General features: G+C 54.1%; 1 protein-coding gene across 1 annotated transcript in view; it reads right to left on the bottom strand.

The window, feature by feature from the left end:
* Positions 1–74: 74 nt before the first annotated feature.
* The window catches only part of TMEM186 (transmembrane protein 186), a 1,534-nt gene continuing 366 nt past the window's right edge, over positions 75–1,242 (bottom strand). The window contains exon 3 of the mRNA XM_019507386.1: positions 75–1,232. Within this exon, the coding sequence (XP_019362931.1) occupies positions 720–1,232 (513 nt within the window). The 3' untranslated portion in view covers positions 75–719. The remainder of the gene's footprint in view (positions 1,233–1,242) is intronic.

Below are 1,242 nucleotides of genomic sequence, written 5' to 3'. Positions count from 1 at the left end.
ACCTGTATGTTGTTCCTACTTCCTGATAGCTGGATGTTGTCACAATTTGCCCCACAAGATCTTTCAAAACACTGTGGAACAAATTGCCGTTTTCATTACCTGAAGCAACTTTCTCACGCAGTTTGCTTGTATTTACACCTGTGGAGTCATATGAGTGGACTAAAGCCAGCCATCATGTTTTTCTGTAAATGCAAAAATTGCATTACTCAATTAACAGCACAAGAGAGACTACAAGCTGCCATCTCCTCACAAGTCATGTTAATTTGTATTATGCTACAAGCTGCTATTTAATCAGGGGAAGGGCTTGCTCACCATGCTCCAAGGGCCCAGCAACTGTTGGCACTGAGCTTTGAAAACCAAAAAAAAAACCCTGCCACTAGCTGCGTCCGTGCAGCTGAACACTGAAGTAAAATGGTAACCTGCATGAGCCTCCAGCTGAGATCTCTTTACTGCCAAACTCCTTTTTTTTGTTACCTAAAGGCTTCAGGTGGGAAGGGGAAAGATTTTGCTTCCTTCCACAGGGCTGCTGCATTTCTGCCTCCCCCTCTACACAAACACAGACTGAAGCACGTTTGCCAGGAGGAGTATTTAATGTAGGAAAGAGGTGCAACTATTTCAAGCTCTAAGGTGCTCACAAGTTGATGTAACTCGACACCTGTGACGGACCAAAAAGAAGCACAGTCCAGGTGGGACTGCTGGAAAACTAGGCGCCCTCACGGTCACTGGAATTGCCCAAATATCTCTTCGAACTTCTGCCTGTCCACGACCTGCCCAAACCTGAGCGTGAAGTACAGCACCTGTGGGCTATCATAGCGCTTGAACTGGAGCAGCAGCTCATCATGCCTGTCCCCCGTGTCCCGCAGCACCATGACAGAGGTGGTGGGACAGTAGACCTCATGCCTCCAGCCCCAGAAGGTGAGATGCGCCACCCGCACCACGTCGCCCGCCTCACTGAGGTAGATGAGGCCGATGAGGCGTCGCAGGAAGTAGCTGAAGCCGTAGAGCACAGCAAAGGCCAGGGCGGCCGCGCCCCCCGCTAGCTGCAGCTGCAGCAGCGAGGCCTGGCCCTGCGCGTACAGGAGCCCGAGCGGCGGCAGGGCCAGCACGGTCAGGCTGGTCTGCAGCAGCTTCAGGCGGGACAGCGCGCGGCAGAAGCGGATCCCCGGGAACCTGTAGACCAGCGTGAAGCGCTCCGCGGGAGGCGGGGCCGGCGGGCTGCCGGCGGCGCTGCTACACGCGCAG

Source organism: Gavialis gangeticus, unplaced genomic scaffold (genome assembly GCF_001723915.1).
Source record: "Gavialis gangeticus isolate Ggan-Ray unplaced genomic scaffold, GavGan_comp1, whole genome shotgun sequence".
NCBI classification, from domain to species: domain Eukaryota; kingdom Metazoa; phylum Chordata; order Crocodylia; family Gavialidae; genus Gavialis; species Gavialis gangeticus.
The sequence above is the reverse complement of the archived record's forward strand: the minus strand, read 5'-3'. Positions and strand labels throughout refer to the sequence as shown.